Source organism: Myotis yumanensis, unplaced genomic scaffold (assembly GCF_028538775.1).
Source record: "Myotis yumanensis isolate MYYU_CA2020_CCGP unplaced genomic scaffold, mMyoYum1.0.hap1 SCAF_5, whole genome shotgun sequence".
NCBI classification, from domain to species: domain Eukaryota; kingdom Metazoa; phylum Chordata; class Mammalia; order Chiroptera; family Vespertilionidae; genus Myotis; species Myotis yumanensis.
Genome location: NW_027223756.1, coordinates 15,816,443 through 15,836,023, shown reverse-complemented (window position 1 = coordinate 15,836,023; position 19,581 = coordinate 15,816,443). Strand labels below are relative to the sequence as shown.

The window sequence follows — 19,581 nt, the reverse complement described above, 5'->3', positions numbered from 1 at the left end:
GATTTTAAAAAGATTCCCAGGTGATTCTAATGCGCAGCCAAGGTTGAGAACCGCTGCCCTAGATCATGACACAGATGGGGAAACTGCATTAAAGCAGGTTAACCTGTCACCCGCCCGCTAAGGCCCTGAGGGGGCGGGGCCGGCCCTGGCGAGCCGCAGCCGCACGCCACGCCCCCGGCGAAGCGGACCACGGACCGGTGCGCCCTCCGGCGGCTGCGCCGGCGCAGTGCGACCCCGCCCCGCGGCTGCGCAGTGCCGCCCTCTGGCGGCCCCGCTCCTTCTTCCCATCGGCCTCCGCTTGCGGGCCTTTCAAACATGGAGGAGCGGGAGCGGGAGTGGGGGGCGAGGTCGCCCGGCGCCGGCAGCCCCGCGCGCCCGCCCAGCCCGCGCCTGGATGTCAACTCCGACCGCTTCGACCCGCTGCTGGCCCTGTACGCGCCGCGCCTGCCCCCCATCCCCTACCCCAACGCGCCCTGCTTCAACAACGTGGCCGCCTACGAGACCTTCCTCAGGACCGGCTGCCGGGGCGGGCGCGGGCGCGGGCGGGCGCGGGGCGCGGACCCGGCTCCGGGGGCCCCCGCCGCCGCCGGACCCTCGAGCAGGACTCGCCGCCGCCGGGACGCCCCCGCCCCGGACCCCGAGCGCATCGAGCGCCTTCGCCGCCTCATGGTGGTTAAGAAGGAAGGGGACGCGGCCGACAGGGAGAGCCGCCGCGCCCCGGGCCGGGGCCGGAGGGCGCCGCGCAACGTGCTCACGCGAATGCCCTGTGAGTCCGGCCGGCGGGGCCTTTGAGGGACGATAGGGGCTGGGCCTGTTAGGGGGAGGGTCTCGGGGCAGGTGTGCGGAGATAGCGACAGGGGGGCGGACAGCGGGGGGTTTGCTGGAGTGATGCGGGAAATGGGGCGGTGGTCTGCAGGAATGGAGGGTCTGCAGGAGCCGCGGGGCAGTGGAGAAGGCTGTAGAGGCCCCGAGGAGCCGGGGGAGGGTGGGCGTAGGGAACGGGTGTCCGTCTGCAGAGGCGGCGGGGCCCACGGAAGCAGCTCGGGGGAGAGGGGATGAGGGGCCTGCCGAGAGGATCCGCAGGAGGGGCGGGGTCTGCAGAGGCGGCGGGCCCGGACCGCGTCGGGCGGGTTTGCAGGCGCGACGAGAGGTCTCGTCTCGGGGACCAAGGACGGCGGAGGTGGTGCATAGCCAGTGCTGGGGGAGGAATGGTCGGGGGGGGGGGGGGAGGGCGGTGGGGATGGCGGGATGGCGTGTGGGGAGGTCTGTTCCGAGGGCACATCAAGTAACGGCTCCTTCTGGGGCGCTCCCAGCAGGAGAAGGATTTGCAGGGTGTCGGCACACACACGCTCGCGTTGCCAGATCGCACGTGCTGGAATGCAGCAGGCACAGTGCCGCCGAGACACGCACCGTGTGACAGCCGCTCTGCTGGGCTGGGCGCAGGGCTGTGTCTGTCAGGCGCTCATTACCACGAGCGCAGGTTATTTTAAGTTCTGAAGGTGTAAGTGGCTCGGGGGAATTTCCTAATAGATCCCCAGAGGAACGCTGTAAACAGCAGAGGCTGCTCCTGTGCGAGGTAGGTCTCCTATAGGCAGAATAAAAACAGCCCAGGGTTATATATCTCTTGTCGTCTGGCAAGCCGTTCTGACATTTGCCCCGTGAATGCAGTGACCTACTTAGCCACTCAGAGCATCTGTACCCTGATAGCGAAATGGTGACATTATTAAGTCACTCCCTGCCTTTGGAATGGGGGATTGTGCTAAGCAGGGGTATATGTTGTTTTATTCCTAGAAATGTGTTTGTCAAGGGAGAGACATCCTGATAATCGGTGAGCTGTTAGGGGTGCCTTTGTCAGATGATGCACCGTGCGGAACATCCCTGCCCACGATTAGGGTTCACCCCAGCTTGCTTGTCCAGCAGCAACACAAAGATGGAGTTTCATGTTCTTAAAATAAGGGTAGTTTGGGGGACCCGATTTTGCCTCTACTTTTTGCCACATCAGACTCAGCGTGTAACATTCGTTTCCATTTTGCCAGTTAATTGCTTGGCTACCAAGATTGTCAAGGAAAAGAAATATTTCTGTGTGGTGGGCGGCTTTACCTTTACCTGCGGAGCACTTTGCTGTACTATTCTGACAGTGTGAAGACCAGCTTTGTCGACTTCCCACTATAAAATATATGCCTGGAGTCAAGGTCTCAGAGATTGTGCCCTAGGCACTGAAAATTTTAATCAGGCCCCTGGAAACAGTGGGGTGTACATGATAGAGGTGGGTGGGCATCACACAGGGTTGCTGACCTTCAGAAAGCAAAAACAACAATAGAAGCAAACCAACACCCCCACCACCACCCCCCAGCATGGGTGAGGATTAGATTTATTCAAGAAAGAGTTCCTATAAGAGGTAAGCTTTAGGTCTTGAAATTAAAGAGGGGCATGATTTTGGATTAACAGTAATTACAGTGGGGCCTTGACTTACGTCCTGACTAACGAGTTTTTTGAGATACCAGCTGTCTCTCTCGGTGGATTTTTTGCTTTGAATTGACAGAGTAATTTGAGTTAACGAGCTCATGAGGAGCTTGGTCTTGGAACGAATTAAACTCGTAAGTCAAGGCCCCACTGTATTTGAAAATCAGGCTATTGAGGTGTAATTTACATATAGCAGAATACAACCTTTTATTTTATTTATTTTTTAAATATATTTTATTGATTTTTTACAGAGAGGAAGGGAGAGATATAGAGAGTTAGAAACATCGATGAGAGAGAAACATCGATCAGCTGCCTCCTGCACATCCCCCACTGGGGATGTGCCCGCAACCAAGGTACATGCCCTTGACCGGAATCGAACCCGGGACCTTTCATTCCGCAGGCCAACGCTTTATCCACTGAGCCAAACCAGTTTTGGCAGAATACAACCTTTTAAAGTGAGTTTTGAAATCTCCACAATCATGATACAGAATAATTCCATCACCCCAAAAGTTTCCTCATGCCCCTTTGTAAGTCAGGTGATAATTTTAGTGTTGCTAATTATACTTACTGTTATTGAGCACATATGTGCTATACACTTTGCTAAGCCCTTTAGATCAGTGGTTCTCAACCTTGGCTGCACATTAGAATCACCTGGGAATCTTTTTAAAATCCTGATATCTGGGCCGCATCCTCTGGAAATTCTGTTTCTTTGTTATGGGGTGGGGCCACAACATTAGTAACAAAGAAACAGAATTTCCGGAGGATGAGGCCCAGAAACCAGGATTTTAAAAAGATTCCCAGGTGATTCTAATGTGCAGCCAAGGTTGAGAACTACGGCTTTAGATGCATTATATTTCATTTTACCCTTAGAAACAACTTTATAGATGAAGAAACCGAGTCTCAGTTATTACCTGCCTAGCGTCACATAACTGGTTAGTTTGCAGCTGAGAATCCCGGGTTTGTCCAACTCCGGGTATGTGCTTACCCATTATGCTAGTCTCAGGAGAGGGAAGAGGAGAGTACATTGTAATGCTTGCTTGTTTTTGTTGTGTGGAGGATGCTGCATATATGAGGCAGAGGATTTGTGTCCAAAGCAAAGAGAATGGAATTTGGGTTCAGAGAGGGATATGTTGCTAGAATGTGTTGAGCCAAACCAAAGATTTCTTTTGTTCGACTTTGTGATGATAGAGCGTGAGAACCATGGTGTATTTTCTTAAGCAAAAGCACTTTTAGGGCAAATGTTTCTAGGAGCTAAGTTTCTAGTAGTAAAGTTATTTGGGGGTAGAGTAGAACACAGTTTTACTGTCTACGTCGGAATACTGGCTCCTCCACTTTGTAGCTGTTCTGGTTTAGGCAAGTTACTTAACACCTTTTGTACCGCTCACGAGCTTTCTCGTGTTTCTCGCGCCTTCTGTTATGGACCTTAGATATCAACACACTGTCTTGTCCACATCGAATGAAGCGATCTCATTGGTGGAAACCGTGCAGGTCAATCTACGAAAAACTATATAATTGCACGAACCCATAAAGCATTGCAGTTACATTGTATTTTGGTCATTCGAATAGTCTTCGTCTTCAAGTTCCTGGTGCTTTTAGAAAATGTTTTACACAGTACCATACGTTAAAAAAGTACTAGGAACTTTGTTTAATTGTTTTTGTAAATAAAAATGTTGTAATTATTGAAAAACAACACCTAAAGTGCATTATGATCTGTAGTTATGATGATTTAAATAACGTGCAGTTTGCCCAAAAACGTGCGGTCCCTGGCGTATGTCTTAGAGATTTCTATGCGGTACGAAATGTGTTAAACTCTTGAGGGCCTCAATTTCCTCATCTGGGAAATGAGTACAATGATAGAATCCACCTATTGTTGTGAGGTTTAAATTAGTTAACACATTTAAAGCATTTACAACAGTAATCTTCCTTAGCATATAGGGAAATTCTCAGTGAAAGTTAAAAATCACTGTTAGTCATAATTAAAAGCTCTAGGTCGGGATACATGTAACCTGACATTGACTGTTGGCTCAGCTGTTTACTAGGTAAGTAACTTTGAGCAAATTATTTAAACTTTTTTGAGCCTTGGTTTCCACATTTATAGAATGAGAGGAAATAAGAGTACCTATGTGTTAGTTGTGAGGATTAAGTAAAATAATGTACATAAAGTTAAACTTAGCACAGGGCATGGCCCTCACTGAGGGTTCAGTAATTTGTGATAATGATGGTGACAGTGATGATAATGATGTGATTGGTTGTGGAGGGAGAAAGGTCTTAGTTACTGAGAATCTATTGTCTGAGTTTTGTGATTGCCGAGAGCAGAGAGAAGTAAGAGTGGAGTTAAAAATGACCTGGACTTGGAAGGGTGTGGCCCAAGCATAGTGGCTATGGAAAGGGAGGAGGATTTGGAAGAAAACAGTCCTGCAAAAATGAGGCTTTTTTTCTCTCCCTTTGGTCATATTAAGTTTTTATAAGCTTAGCTCATATCTATTTGGAATTTGTTACAGAGACTGCTGGAAAGAGATTCAGAATGTACGTTCTGATTCAGAATGCAGAGCTCATTTTTGCCTTGACAATTTGCTCCGATAGGTGGTGCTAGTGTTGCACTTTTGATCACAGAAGGAGAGAAATGCTTCCTGGAATTACACCTTATTAAATTTTTGAAAGAAAAAAAAAATCAAGAGAAAGACACAGATGTGAGAGTTGAAGACCCGAGTTTACCATTTGCCATTAGAATAAGAGACTGTTGTTAAGATACAAGCTTGTCTTTTCTTTTTGATTTGGGGGTGTGAGGGAAGTGGTATCCTATTTTTTTCCAAGTTAGAAAAAGAATGGTCTTCTCTTTGTGGAAACACATATGTGTATGGGGGTAAGGGGGGGCAGCGTATGTATATAGGCAAAGGGAGTAAATGCAGGCATTGTAATCACTTTCTAAGACATTGAATTATAGAGATTTATTCTGGAATCTAGAAACTAACTAACCATCTAACTTCATTTTATAAATGAGGAAACTCAGACTTGTAGAGAGAAAGTCACTCACCAAGGTCACACAACTAGTGATAATGACCTAAATGTTGTTTACAGTGCTGGCTTTAACACAGTCTGTAACACATATCCAGATACATGTATACATACACATACCCCCTTAAATATGAAAAGTGCAAATAATTTTAGGATATTGCTAGAGGAAGGGTAGATGATGAAGGTTAGACCAAGGTTCTCACGTTTCTTTCCAAGGCTGCTGTTTCTGTCACTCTGCTCCACCTGTGCCTTCTTGCTGAATCTTTAGTCTGACATAAGCTCCTACTTATCTCTTAAGTCACTTTCTTCCAAGAGTATTTTCTTTTATTTATCACTGCCATCATTTATAAGCGCATCCATGAATGAAGAATAAGGAAGTCAAGAGTAACCAACCTAGCCCGGCCGGTATGGTTCAGTGGTTGAGAATTGACCTATGAACCAGGAGGAAACAGTTTGATTTCTAGTCAGGGCATATGCCTGGTTGCAGGCTTGATCTCCAGTAGGGGGCATGCAGGAGGCAGCTAATTGATGATTCTCTCTCATCATTGATGTTTTGATCTCTTTCAATCTTCCTTCCTCTCTAAAATCAATAAAAAATATATATATATTTTTTTAAAAAGCGTGGTTAACTTAGTTATCCAAACTGAAGTGCAGGACTGTTCTATTTTATGCCACTAGAAATAAAACAGAGAGTGATTTTTTTTGTTTATTTACTATCAATGGCAATCTCCAAAGAATTTTGCCTTGCAAATTTGGGAGGAAGGGAAAAACAGAGACTCTATATGCATGAGTGTGAGAGAGTATGTGTATGTATATGATTTTTCTTTTGGAATGATATATATATCAGAATATTGTGAAGGTTAACATAAAGTAATAAAAATAAAATTCATACCTGCTCCCAAGCTCTGAAAAACAGAATCCATCATAGTAAAGGCTGACATTATAATCCCAGCATTCTTCTTATGAATTATCATGCTGCTCTTTTTAATGATGTTCATCAGCAGTCTCATAGGAACCAGATGCTCAGCCTTGCCTTTACCCCAGCAAGGCTTGGAATACAAGCAGGTGTCTGAGTGCCAGTGTGAAGGTGATGTCCATTGAAACACTAGTGGCTCCAGAGAGCTCATGCGTGTAGTAGCTGAGACTGGGGAGCCTAAAGGCTGTTCTCTCTTGGAGCGTTACATGTGTTTAAGGGCAGATGTGTTACACAATTTATTTTCTTTAAACATATGAGCAAGATTTTTGGTTCTTTGGGAGGCTTACACTGGATACGTCGTTCATGAGAATTATCCTGAAAAAAGTTGTCTTAACAGACACAGAACTGAGAAGAATCTAGCTGCTATGTATATTTAATGTGGTATTTCTTTTTTGCCCAAAAAGTTTTAAATGATGATGCATCTGAGTCAATGGCTTAGGCCATGGGATATATAGAGGTGAAACTTTTAGATGATAGCCGTTCAGACGGTTTATCCACATTATGAATCTTGTCTCATTTAATGTGTGTTGCCCATTGACAGCCATATTGCCCAGTGGGCCTTCCTGTTCCCACAGTGAGGTTTCCACTGCACTATGCTGCCTCGTATTGCTGGAGATGGATGGGTGGTCTTGGTTGTTACTTCTGGGAATGAGAGCATATGTTCATGCGATGTAACTATTCTTCTCTCGTTTCAGTGCACGAAGGCAGCCCTCTGGGTGAACTCCATCGTTGTATCCGGGAGGGGGTGAAGGTGAATGTTCACATCCGCACTTTCAAGGGACTTCGGGGCGTCTGCACAGGCTTCCTCGTTGCATTTGACAAGTTCTGGAATATGGTAATTAAACCCTCCTTAGGGGGCTGGAGAACCTCTTGGGGATTAAATCTTTTATAAATCTAAAGATCCTGAGTAACCTTATTCAGTGAAACCTGTAGAATAACTTCCCAGAAGAACTAGAATCTACACTTTCTTGAGAAATAACAAAAAAAGTTTCTTTTATTGCTTCCTTTTCCTTAAGGCTGTGGCTTTCAGGAGGGGTGATTTTGCCTTTCTTTCCCTCGGGGGACATTTTTTTTATTATCACAACTGTGGGCTAGGGTGTTACGGCATCTAGTGGGTAGAGGCCATGGATTCTGCTGCATGTCCTCCAATACATAGACACCCCCAACAACAACAAATTATCCAGTGCAGAATGTTTTTAGCCAAGATTGAGACACCCAGCCTTAAGCAATAATTACTTATTTCATCTGTTTAGCAATTTTATATTGATTTCCTATTAAAAATATTTATGTTTCACTTTGGCTGGGCACAGTGCTAAGTACAGAAGTTTCAGAAAGAAACATCCACGCTACTGTTTTTTGAAGATATACATGGATAGAAGGGGAACAGACATATTAATAAGCAAGATAATTTACATGGTATTTCCTTATGAAGGAGTGTACCACACACTCCTAGCCTCCTAGAGGCTTACTGTTTACTAGATATTTGAAGAAAAGTAGGGATGTATTATAGCAATGTCAATCTCCAAAGAATTTTGCCTTGCAAATTTGGGAGGGAGGGAAAAACAGAATTTTAACTGTGGGGCTGTTAAAATAGGAGCCACCAGGCTTTCTAGTGTTTCTTTTCCATATGGTCGTTCATCTCCAACTTTTCCTTATGCTTTATCTCCATCCATGCATTCCCCTGGATAATAATAATAGTTGCTAATGTGTACCAAGCACTTGGTATGTGCCAGATACTATACTAAGAACTTTACATATATTATCTCAATGAATGAATTGTAGGTTGTTCCATTTCACAAATGAAGGAATTGAGGCTACAGATTTTGGAAGATTAGTACAGATCACACTCCTAGTAAGTGGAAGTACCAGGACTTTAGTATATATCTTTCTGACATCGGAAACCCTGGTTTTAATCCTAGCTTTACCACTTGGTAACTGTGTGACTCTAGGCAAGGTAATTTCTCTGAGGCTCAGTTTTCTCACCTCTAAAATGTAAGAATTTTTTTTATTATTATAATTTTACCTTTGAAGGAAAAGGATTTAAGAGAACATATGTAGTGAGAGTGCTGGTAATAATAATACTGTCAGCTTATACTTGTATGGTGATTTACACTTTTCAAAGTAACTTCTCATACACGATCTCATTTGATCCTAACAGCTGTCCTGTGCAGTTGATCTCTCACTGGTGAGAATTCATCAGCAATTCAGTCTGTAACTCTGGTCAGTCTCTGTTAATTGCTGTCACAAAACATAGAAACTGGAAAGGGAAAAGATGCAGTAGAGTGTTTCTCAAAACATGGCCTAAAGCTACCTGCACCAGAATCACCTGGGGTTTCTGGTTAAAACGGAAAGTTCCTGGGCTTCATCCCAGACCTATTGAATCTGAATCTCTAGGAGAGTAGTAGCCTAGGATTCACACTTTAATAAGCTTCCTGGATATTTATGAGCAGTGAAATGTAAGAACTTCTGTGCAGCCATAAAGGCCCCTTACCACAGAAGAAACTTGTCTTATGTGGTCATAGGCCACTTGGAAATTCTACTCAGAGGGGGCCGGGTATTACCTTTTTTTTCCTGCCCAAGAGCTGCTTCACTTAAGTTTAATTCTACTACAATTAGATGTTATTCTGCCTTAAAATTTTTTTCCTGAAAGCTATAAAGATAATATTTTTAACTCCACCTCATTTCCCCCCCTTTGGGCTGTTTCTCTAGGCACTTACTGATGTGGATGAGACCTACCGAAAGCCTGTTCTAGGCAAAGCATATGAGCGGGATTCTTCACTGACTCTCACGAGGGTAGGCAATTTCTCCTGACTTCTTGAGTACCCAGCATGCTTTCAGGCTTAGGAATTAAGATCACTGAGCCCAGTGACCAGTGTTTCATAGTGGGAAAGCCCTGGTGCTGTCAACCAGGTATGCCTAGACCAGTGGTCGGCAAACTGCGGCCCCTTGAGTGTGGCTCTTCCACAAAATACCACCTGCAGGCGTGCACGTACAGTGCAATTGAAACTTCGTGGCCACACTCAAGGGGCCAAAGAGCCGCATGTGGTTCGCAAGCCGCAGTTTGCCGACCACTGGCCTAGACCAAGGTCTTCCTTAGTCTCTCTTCTCATGCATTCTTCTAATTTCAAATGAGTTTCTGCTTCAGACCTGCATATTATTTGAGCAACAAGTTACCTTTTATAAGGCTTAAAAGTCTTTCTGTTTTACCCTGTAGAAATAAGGTGCCTTTTCTCTTGACACACTTACTGATTTATCTGAGTTATAGGTAGAAATAAAAAATTCATTACTAACTTTTTAAAAATTGTGAAGCAAGTTGTCCACAGAGCATAATTGAGGAATCTGTTCTTTTTTTCCTTGTATATTGAAAGAGGGATGTTTAAGGCTAATATTTGTCTTTGCTTTCCTTATAGCTATTTGATCGACTAAAACTTCAAGATTCCTCCAAGAAGGAGGCAGATTCTAAGTCTGCAGTTGAAGACTCCACTCTGTCCAGATACTCCCAGACATCCACTTGGAAGGTAGCCTCAGTGTGGGGAAGAGAAGACACTGACCGGGGCTCACGCAAACATTCCCGCTCCGTCCCATCTTCCCTGCAGGCATCTACAAGGGAGGAGTCCAGGTCAGAGCTGTCAGGGAGGACTATTCGGACAGAAGGGTCTAGTGTGGGAGGTACCTTTTCCAGAGCTACTACCCTCTCTAGGGGCCAGTCCCGTAAGAAAAAGAGAAAGCCCAAAGTAGATTACCAACAGGTATTCACTAGACACATAAATCAGATTTTCATTCGAGGCGAGAATGTCTTGCTAGTTCATCTTGCACAGTGAGCAACTCTGCTTCACTTGAGCTTTAGTATTTAGAAACAAAATGCATGAATTGCTGCTATGCTGTATCCTAGTATCCCAGTGAAACCCTGAGTTGGAATGATCCCCTCTGGTACTGCATGTGTTGAGGAGAGAACCAGGCTCGGGCTCTCTGGGAGATGAGCTCCCTGAAGGGGAGACAGGCCTTGGGAGGGTGGGTTGTTTGCATTAATATCAAAGCAGTAATACCAGGCTGCATATGAGGACACACATCTGATTTGGTATCATGCTATACATCAGACACTCAGACCAAATATACGATCTTCCATTTGAATCAGGGGTTATAGTATGAATTAAGTTGACTCTATGGACTCTTTAGTGTGGAGGAGAAAAACCTCAAAAAGAATGATCTCATTTTAAAGCTAGTACTCGGAATACCCACGAATTTGATTCTAAGAGTAGCAGTATAAATTATCCTGGAACCCTACACCGACATCTTGTAACTGACTGTTGAATTTTGCTCTCCACCATTCTCTCTTAATCAAGAAATGTAATCTGTTATCTTTGGGTATCTATAAGATCTAAGAAAGCTACCAATTTATGTAAGGGCAAAATTTGAAAAGTTGGTATGCTTAAAGCAGCCAGCAATGAATGCCCTGTTTTTGTCCCTCTCCTTATTATGGAAAGGAATGTGGGACCTCAGCAGTCTTCCCTTACCAGAGGTAACTTCTGCGAATGACATACCAGGTGGAACTATAAGATGCTCGTGTGGTGGCTTCTTGTCTTTCTCTCTAACTTCTGTGGCATAGTGCTAGTGCATGTACCCTGTGTATTGCCTCTCTGTGACCTGTCCTATAAGCTTTATGGCAAGAGACTGTGACCTTCAAGTCTGTCTTCAAAGAGTGCTGCATGAACACTGTAATATACATGCACCATACAGCTGAGAATCCCTTTTCCAGGCAGGGCTGGTCTTACGTAGAATATCTTTCAGAATGGTTTTCATGAGACAGCAGCAGTAGTTTTATTCCCTGTGTCAGACCAAAGAGGTTCTTACAAACTCGAGTAGGTGTGTCTGTAAGGGACACTTTACTCACAGCCAGCTTCAGTAGCAGAAATACCATAGCACTCTCCAATACTACTTGAATCATGCTATATGCTTTCTCAGTCACCAGTGCAGAATAGGCTACAGACTGTTAGGTAACATTGAATTTTTTTGTTTTGTTTTGTTAGTTTATGTTTTATTTTAGATAATTCATATTCAAATTACAAATAAGAAATAGCTAACTAGTTAAAATGCTTGAAAAGAAAAATTTCCCCTGCTGTATTTGTTGTGTAACTTAGATACCTGGTCCTTCTGCTAGATGGGTCACTGGCTCATCATATAATGAAAGGAGAGCCTCAGTGTTTGCCCATCAGACACCTACCTCACAGGAGCACTGAGACAAAGAATTTTAGGAAGGCATTTTAAAGTCTCTAAGCATGTTTAGGAACCATGAGTCATTTTACTAACTCTACTTCATGGTTTGGTTAGAATGCTTATGAGCAAGGCGGGTAATCTCTGTAGGTATCATAAGTATGATCTTGCTGTGATCAGAAGGCAGCGGTATCTTCAGGAACTATTTCCCATGTTCCATTCCTTTCTCCTAAAGGACAGTGGGAGTTTCAGAAGAATATCTTGAGTAAGATGAGAATAACATTTCTTTGCTGCTCCTCTACATCCTAGCCCCTACCCTTTCTGATCATTTTTAGAAAGGATTCCCCTGAATTTCTCATCGATTTGTATGATAATACCAAAGGGAGAATGAGCATCTAAAAACAACACATCCCTAAAAGGGAATTTGTAGAAATTGTTTTGTTTGTTTTTATTTTAAAATGCATTTTAAATATGTTTTTTAGAGCCACAGAAGATGTACTAAATATTTAGAGAGGTTCCAGATCACAAACTTGAACCATCATCTTTGGAATCTGCCAGTCTAATCTCTTCTAAATAATGTGTCTAAAAATTCAGTTCCCCAATTAATAGTTGTCTTGTTTAATCATCAGGCACCCCTGCCTCTACCTCTTTACTAGTCTCCCTTGTTTGGCTGTCCTATCTGTCTGCCCTCTTGTTCCTTAGCTAGAAGCTGTAATGGATATTAGATTTTTCCAATAAAGTAGAAATTTGGAATCAAAAGGAATATAATCAATTTCTATTTCAGTCTAGTGCCTGATTAAATCTAACCTAATTTATTTTACATAATGCTGGTTTTCATAATGTTTGTATATAATTTTTATATATTCATGTAAGGATTGATTTACTGCTTTTTTCTACCCAACTTAATAATTCTGGCTCTGAAAAATTTAAAACTGTGATATGTCTTAGATGCCCATTTATTTGTTTGGTTTGGACAGTGATCCTGGAATGAATGAACTATCTAGTATTGTGTTATTTTGTGCAAAGCATACTTTTTTAGAGAAGTCAGTTTTTAAAAATCAATAGCCTTTTTCTTTATTATTGGAGAAATTTTTCATAAGGAAGAAAAAATAGGTCCTAACAATGTATATGTTGCTCAAAAAATGTGATCATCTAGGATATTATAGTAAGTTGCTATGGAAACAACTGATGTCTTCCTCAAGAGGAGAGAAAAGGAGGCAGTAACCACTAGAATGGTAGAGACCTGGGGGCCCCTCCACCTGAAGGGGGCTCTGAGCTGCTGCAGGTCAGCAAAACTGGTTTCTCGTATTCCCCAGAGATTTGGATTTGGGAAACTTGGTAGGAATAGTACTTATTTTTGAACATCCATTTTGGTTCTTCAAAGTAATCTCCAAACATGGGAATGTGTTTTCCGGACATTTCACAGGGCATACCTATCTGTGTACTTGTTGAGGTCCTCTCAGGAGTTTCCAGCTTTGTTAGATAAGAACAAGGGATTGAGAAATTGAAGATATGCTGTTACACCCAGAATAGTTTCGTGTGCCATTCTTTGTACAGAGAGATGATTCTACTGCTCTACCACAAGGCGAACTTGCACTTTAGGTTGTTCATTTTAGTATCTGGAAAGCATTTATGCTTCCTTTCAGAGACAGACCTCTTATGAAAGAGGTGGGCAGTTGGTGAGATGGTTAGCCAGAGTTAGCAGTGTCTAAGCAGTACTCTGCCTGCTCTCTGTGCATGTCAAGCCAGAAAGCTTAGAAACCTTTAACACTAAAGTCTAGATAGGAGTCCTTGCTATGAGTTGTTAGTGAATCAAGAGGGGTTCATCTGTTTTCATGGTGAAATAGTCTAAAAGCACCTTTAGAGATTGTCAGGTCATGAGCCATGAGCTGCTCTTAATCCTCAGAAGCCTTATGGAAACTAGGTGTACTGCTTCTATTCCTTGAGAAAAAATAGACCCTAACTTGATGAAGAGTAGTTATTTATATTTATGTTTGCACTGTTCCTGTAGTAGCTGACATGGGTAAAATAATGAAATAAGTGTATCATGGAATAAATATAATGGTTTTCCAACTGTTTTAATTTCTCTTTTCCTGTGCCAGATACAGAATGCAGTCAACCCCTTCTGTCCATCAGCCTGTGTTTTTCAGGGCAGTAACTCCCAAAAGGGTTTTCTTAGTGATTATAAAGCAAGAAAATCTTATGTGGGCTTGTGTTACAAAGGTGGGTGGTCTGTCATTGCTTTCTGACAAATTGAGTGATGGGTTTAAGATAAGCCTTTGGAGTTCCTGTCACAGTTTCCTGGGCTCCAAGGAAGGGTTGGGCCTTCTTTACTCTCAGTGTTTTTCAAATGTTTGTAAGTTCTCTTGCACTCCTCTAATAAAAATGAAAGCTCTCTGTCAAGAAATGGCTTTGGATGATTCTGAGATCGAGGGGGGCGAAAGTACACCTGAGACCTTCAGTTGGTCTTTTATTTATTTAGAATAAAGAGTAGTCTGATAAGCAGCCAGAGTTAGTGCTCCTTTAAAAACACTCTGAAAAGATGGGAACTCTCCCTCAGGAAAACTACAAAAGCTATTCCCAGTACATTGCAATTGCTTTTGATTTTTAGTCCTTTGAGCAAATGTCTGATGTTATGTTTTTTGAGCTGTGGGGGAAATATATCTAAAAATTTTTAACAGATATTATTTAAACAATGATTATCTGACTGAATTCTGTGTGAGCTAGGCTCTAGGGCAGCTGCCTAGTTCTTTTTCTGTTGTCCTGGCAATAAAGCAGATAGTAAGTGATGTCTTAAAAAGTGATTTACTGACATCTAAAGACATAACCTTCTGGGCTACCCTGGGAATACCCCTCTGCAAATATTTACTGTTTTTTTAGACAAGGCTAAATCTGGATGACTCTATGAATTTATAGTTTTTCTATTCATATACCAGCTGCTAAATGAAAAACCATGATTTATAATCTCGTCTTGAAATTACTCCTAATTATTAAGTTCACCTAACCCCTTCCTGTTTAGGGAGGATTGCTGCTAGTAACGTCAGTTTGCAATGTTCTGCTTTAGATATGTGTCATATGGGAGTCTGGAAGCTGTAATAAATATGATTGTATTAATGTACTGGCTGCTTTGTCTGTTGATTTTGGGGGAAGGGAGAGGAGGCAGGAAAGTCTGCTACCAAGTGAAGACACTGACCTAGAAAGTTAAAACATTTCCAGCAATGTCATTGTTGTAACCTTGCGCCCTTCTATTTTCCTTCTTTTTTTAACCAAAGCACACATATCTAGATTTCTATCCTGAGGTAGCTTTATTCTTCCAAGTTTATTTGACGTTCATGCTTAGAAAAGAAACTTGGCCCACATTGCAAATTATCTCTTCTAAGCCCCAAGCAATGGTAATTGCTCTGTGATTTCATTCCACATAATAGCTCACTGGCATTAATCCACTGTCTTCACGATCTACTGAGGTCACCATCGACTGCTCCCCTCTGACTGTTTTGCCACATCTGATTAATCGATCCTCACTGCTTCCAGAAATGTCTGAATTTGCTACCAGCTTTTCTCTGTGCATGTACAGAAAGTTGAACTGCACAAAGATTTGCCACACTGATTACTTGATCTCCTCGGTATGCTTCCAGAACTGAGTCACCTTGGAAAGATGGACAAACAAAAATCATCTCGATTCTTAGAGAGGGAAACTCAAGTTAACTATCAAGACCCAGTTCCCCATTTACTATGTTGGACTCAGCTAACATATAGGAAATTTCTAACAACTGAAGATGTTAGAAATGCTCCAGTTCTGGCCTTGCTTGTTTGTTTTGTACCTCAAAGATTCCTGATTAAATGAGAATGTCCTCATTAATCAAAATAAAGGCGAAAGAATCAGCTAGCTTGACATTTAAAATATATAGTGACAGTTAAATATTGGCAGCAGAATGGAGGCCAGTGGAATGACATATATCACTCTTCCCCTATGCTTTCTAGATAGGACTGTCAAGGAAAGAAAGTTTCTTGCCCAACTATATTCTCTCCTTGGATGAAAGTAAAGCTTTTTTTTCGGTCTGCTAAATTACCACTAGGTGGCAGTGGATTAAAGAGAACGGCTTAACTAGAAACTAGAAGTCCCAGAAGGACCTGCCTCTCCAGATCTCCAATCACTGCAGCAATTAATTGTTAAATGCTCACAAATCTGGACTGAGATAATCAAGGAAAACCAAGCTACAATAAACTCAAGTGACAATATAAACGTTTCTTACCAATATTGAATTTACCAAATGTGAAACTTAGGAAGCCTGACTGATGGCAGTCAGCCCGTGAATGTGCTTGGCAAAGAGTGTTTAAAAAAGAGATTGCCCAGTGTCCACTGTTTTAGGGAGTCTATTGCTATTCTCATATCATGGGTTTCCTCATTTCATCTTGGAATACTGTCAACTCCACTCAGCCTCTTCTTATCTGCTGGCCAAGGATCACCCTGTAAAGCTGTCTTGAAATCCCTATTTCTCAGCGGCTGTTTGAATTTTGGAAATAATCCACCCAGTGTGGATGCCTGAGAGCCCGTTTATGAGAAAGGTTGCAGCTCTCTTGTGATCTCACAACCAGAATTGGGCCTCCAAAACTGCAAGCAAATATGCTGTCAAGTCAGAGGAAAATTTATAATAGACACAGAAAAGTCTGTAATTTTAGGCTGGGCACCGGGGCAGAAGGAGGGGGTGGACAGTGCCAGGAAGTCTCAGCACTTCATGTCAACACCTTCAAAAGACCTTCCCCTCTCTACCTCAAGAAATAATTTCCCACCAGCCTCTGGTGAAGAGAAATACAGTATGTGAAGTAATAGATAGATACTATCTTCAAATGCATAAATTAAAAATAAGATTACAACAAAGAGCTTTGTCTCGTGCATTTTTGGACCTTGGTAGCTTGTACTACACTCAATCACACTATGTGACAGGGAAGAGGACAGATAGAGCGTGCAATGAGAAATACTATAATTTTTTAGCATTTCAACCCTGTGCCAAACATGTTACATGCACGATTATCTTGTTTACATACAACCACCGTGAGGAAAATTTTTGTCCCTCTTAATATATGGGAAGGAACTGAAACAGGTTAAATAACTTGCCAACATCTTTCTGCTAATAAGTGGTGAATTAGCAATTCTATCTAAATCTCTCTGACTCACAAGTTTGTTGTTAGTCAGTTGCACCTTAAAATACTATACTCCTTAGGTATTAACTAGCAAATTTAAGGGCACGCTGAGATATCCCCTTAGACTAATCAGATACCAGAGGGCTGAATTTAAAATATGGCTTGTTGGTTTGCTCAAGTGTCTAGTCTCTTCTGATTTGCACTGTTCTTTGACAAGCGGTGGATGTGCACTCAGGCCTTCATGGCTTCCAGAGAGGACCAGGGCAGTGGGCACTCCCAGGGCTGTGGACCAGTGGTGGCCCTGGAAAGGGTGGCTGCCAAATGGTATTTTACCCACTAGTTTGGGCATTGGAGGGTTATCCATAGAATAGTCTTGTTAAAAAGACAGAGTGACTCGTGGTTTTTCCCAATTCTTCACTGTGCATTTAGAGAGTCTGCCACCCCTTTCTTTTCCACTGTGTTCCAGCACTTGGGCAGAATGCTTTCTCTTAGTCTTGACTATACACTTACCTGATTTAAACAACTCTTCTCAAAGCTAAATGATGGATATGATAAAGCTACAGAAAAATAAAGAACCCAGAGTCTCCTGAGACCTAAAAGGGGTCACAAGCAGAAAGGTTTGGTAAGTCTTGTAAAAGGTTTGTCTATCTTGTAAAATTCCCACCTACTTTATGATGTGTTAATTCCCAGAATATGTCAATTCTGGGAAGAGCCCACTATCCTAGGCTCTTTCACTAGTTACTTCAGAGTCTCAGTTTCTGGATCTCTAAAATAGGGACAATAACACCTGCCTCATAGGGTTGGTGATGAAACGTGCTTGATCCAGACAGCAAAGACTGTCCTTCCTGCTGTGATGAGCTTGCTGTGTGATGCTCAGCAGCTTTCTTCGCTTCCCTGTGCTTGTGTTTCATGTCCTGAGACCGGCCTGGCAAACAAATGGACACAGCAGCATGTTGTCATCCTTTAGACTTACACACAGGTGTTTGAAAGGTTGTTTCCAGGCTGCCTGAGTTCTCGCTTCTTCAGTAGGCTCTCCCTGGGTTAAAACTTCAGAATATCATCAACTTCCCCACTGCTGGGAGAGCTGTGTGCTCCCCCAGGAATGACATTAGGCTCCACGGGACATTCATTAGTTGAGGTTACGAAAGGACCACAGGGCACTGGAATGGTAATTTCCTACATGGGACCCCAGTGACCCAGAGCGAGCTAGCTCAGCTGGTCTGAGCATGTGGCTAATGAGGGAAGGGTCATGGTTTCACTCCTGTGTGGGCCAATTAGTGTCACGTGGAAAAGCACGCTCCTGGGCCATCAGACAGCAGCCTAACATGTGTGGCACTACTCACCGGGATGGCTCAGTAGCTATCATCACTATAGAAAACCCAACCCAAAGCCTACATTTTCTTTCTTATTGCATAGGCTATTGTTTCCAAAACTTGGGTCATTTTCGGAGCTCCTTCATGATTTTTTGCCTTATCACAAGTAGATCACTGCATTTTTATTCAGAATTTTTGTATAAATTGACTCACTTTTTAGCTTACACTTAAAAGTGTTGGTGCATCACTACCATCAATAGAAAATTGGGAAATTTACCTTAAATTTAAAGTATACATTAAAATAAATATACAACTATTGAAATTAAAATGTTAATCTTCATACCAACTGCAAACACCTCCTGAGCCACAAGTGATCAGTGTACTGTGTGTTAATAAATGTTGCAGGTGTATAAACTGCATGTGTTATATAATACATTGTTCTGTAATAAAATGGTCACATCAGTAAAAACAGTATTATAAAGCAATTGCTTTAGTGGGAAGAGTTGGGAACAGTGACTGGGGAGTTTCACACTTGAAGCAATGAAATTATTCTTGTAAGAATTTTAACACAGATGTCTTCCTAATAGCCATAAATATGTAGCTATAAAACCTAAACTGAACAAATCTAGGGTTTAATTTACAACTAGCTTTAGCTCAAAAGTTGTGGCTTTCATTTGCACTCTCTGCTGGTATTATCATTAACACTGTTTCTTACACATCCTTATCATTATCATCCATTTTATAGTAAACAAAGCACAAACATGAAAGCAGATGTGTAGTCTTCACAACACCTCGTTCCCCTCCAGTTATGAGCCAGTTTATGCTACTCTTCCCAGTTGGCCAGTTCCTTATGGAGATCAAGATACAACCAATAGTGGTGTTGGTAATAAAAATATATTCCCTAATTAATTGAGCATGTTACATTCAGTCCATTTATGAAAATGTGTACTGGAGGACAAATATCCATAAAAAGCAGACACACACACACACACACACACACACACGGACCTCTTCAGGGTGGACAGAGCTCAGCACATTAAAAATGAAGAAATGTCAAAGCAGTGTATATTTTATAAATTCAGGTTGAATGAGGGCAGCTTTCAATCCTCTGTGTACCTGTGAGTGGGTGTTTAGCCTCATTTGGAGGTCTCGATGTGAGGTCTTTGTGAGTGTGAGGTCCAAGGGTCCTCCCTCCCTGCCCCCAGGTCAGGAGATGAGCCCTGCCAGGAGCATTAACTTATATAGAGATCTGGGTTCAAATATACCATAAGGCAGAATGTGACATTTTAGCAATGTGGAAACAAAGTTGTCTGGGGTGTAGAAGAGTGAGAAGATGAATAGTTTTCACTTTTCTTCTTGTGTTCCCCTTGTGGATTCTTGCTGCAGTCACTCCCATTATTTCAGTGCTGCTTGAGTTATCCCACTTTTAAAAAAATAGATTTTTTATTGATTTCAGAGAGA

General features: G+C 42.5%; 1 protein-coding gene across 1 annotated transcript; it reads left to right on the top strand.

Annotated features, from left to right (window-relative positions):
* The first annotated feature begins 315 nt into the window (after positions 1-315).
* On the top strand, positions 316-14,783 carry LSM11 (LSM11, U7 small nuclear RNA associated). The gene is made up of 4 exons (XM_070414513.1): positions 316-766; positions 7,150-7,289; positions 9,164-9,247; positions 9,865-14,783. The coding sequence occupies exons 1-4, from the start codon at positions 316-318 to the stop codon at positions 10,273-10,275; spliced, it is 1,086 nt and encodes a 361-aa protein (XP_070270614.1). The 3' UTR covers positions 10,276-14,783.
* The last annotated feature ends 4,798 nt before the right edge of the window (positions 14,784-19,581 follow it).

Excerpts from the sequence above, each read along its gene's own strand:
- LSM11 (XM_070414513.1), top strand. The coding sequence starts at position 316 with ATGGAGGAGCGGGAGCGGGAGTGGGGGGCGAGGTCGCCCGGCGCCGGC. Across the intron at positions 767-7,149 it reads CGTGCTCACGCGAATGCCCT|TGCACGAAGGCAGCCCTCTG; the intron begins GTGAGTCCGGCC and ends CTCTCGTTTCAG. Across the intron at positions 9,248-9,864 it reads CTTCACTGACTCTCACGAGG|CTATTTGATCGACTAAAACT; the intron begins GTAGGCAATTTC and ends CTTTCCTTATAG.